Here is a 789-nt window from a genome sequence, read left to right as displayed (position 1 = left end):
AGGAATGCATCTCCGTCAGCCACATCGCGATGGGTTTCGAGATTTATTCGCCTCTGAAGGCAAAATTCAGCAAGGTCATTATGTGGATGGTCGAGGGCGGCCTCATTACCAACTGGTTCTTCGGGGCGATTGAGCGCGCCAAGAAGGTTAGAGTTATTGTCCTCGATCGTTTTCGAGGGAGTGTTTTATGAGTGTATGTTTAGGATTTAGTGTTAAAAGCTGTGTGCTTGATAAGGTTTATTGGAGTGGTTTTATTCTTCGGACAAACACACTCGCCAAGAAGGTTTAGATTTCAAGAATTGTCACGTATTTATATATTCATTCGCGGTATTAAATTCGTTTAAACGATTTTGTTTTACGTAATTCTTTGGTGTTTATTGTCAGTTTTGAGATTCTTTTCACAAATTTGCATGGCGCGTATTGAAGCACCAAGAAGACTTGGAAATGACTGGAAATTGTTATTGATAAAAAAAAGTCTTGTCACTAACTGGTTTCACGGAAGAATAACGACCCTTTTTTTCTTTTTTTTTAGATACAAGAAGCGGAAAAATCCCAAATGAAAGGAAACCGCAGCCCAGTCGAGGAGGAGGTAGAAGCCAGGAGCGGTGACGCAATCGCCCTGAGCATTGACCACATGCAAAGTATTTTCTATTTACTCATCTTGGGGTATCTGGCATCTGCCTTTGTTTTTCTGATAGAGGTCATCAGAAGGTGATTTTTTTTTCTGATTTGTTTCTTGGTGACCTGATGATGGTCTTATTGATGGATTATTGGCGTGAGTTTAGAATG

The 789-nt window shown here is 40.3% G+C and overlaps 1 protein-coding gene across 1 annotated transcript in view; it reads left to right on the top strand.

Annotated features, from left to right (window-relative positions):
- The window catches only part of LOC119593943 (glutamate receptor ionotropic, kainate 2-like), a 6,346-nt gene extending 5,563 nt beyond the window's left edge, over window positions 1–783 (top strand). Inside the window, exons 8-9 of the mRNA XM_037942962.1 lie at window positions 3–146; window positions 533–783. Of these exons, the coding sequence (XP_037798890.1) occupies window positions 3–146; window positions 533–715 (327 nt within the window). The 3' untranslated portion in view covers window positions 716–783. The remainder of the gene's footprint in view (window positions 1–2; window positions 147–532) is intronic.
- Window positions 784–789: the final 6 nt, after the last annotated feature.

The sequence above is a fragment of the Penaeus monodon genome, chromosome 33 (genome assembly GCF_015228065.2).
Source record: "Penaeus monodon isolate SGIC_2016 chromosome 33, NSTDA_Pmon_1, whole genome shotgun sequence".
NCBI lineage: Eukaryota > Metazoa > Arthropoda > Malacostraca > Decapoda > Penaeidae > Penaeus > Penaeus monodon.
Note: the sequence above shows the minus strand (reverse complement) of the source record. Positions and strands in the feature narration are given on the sequence as shown.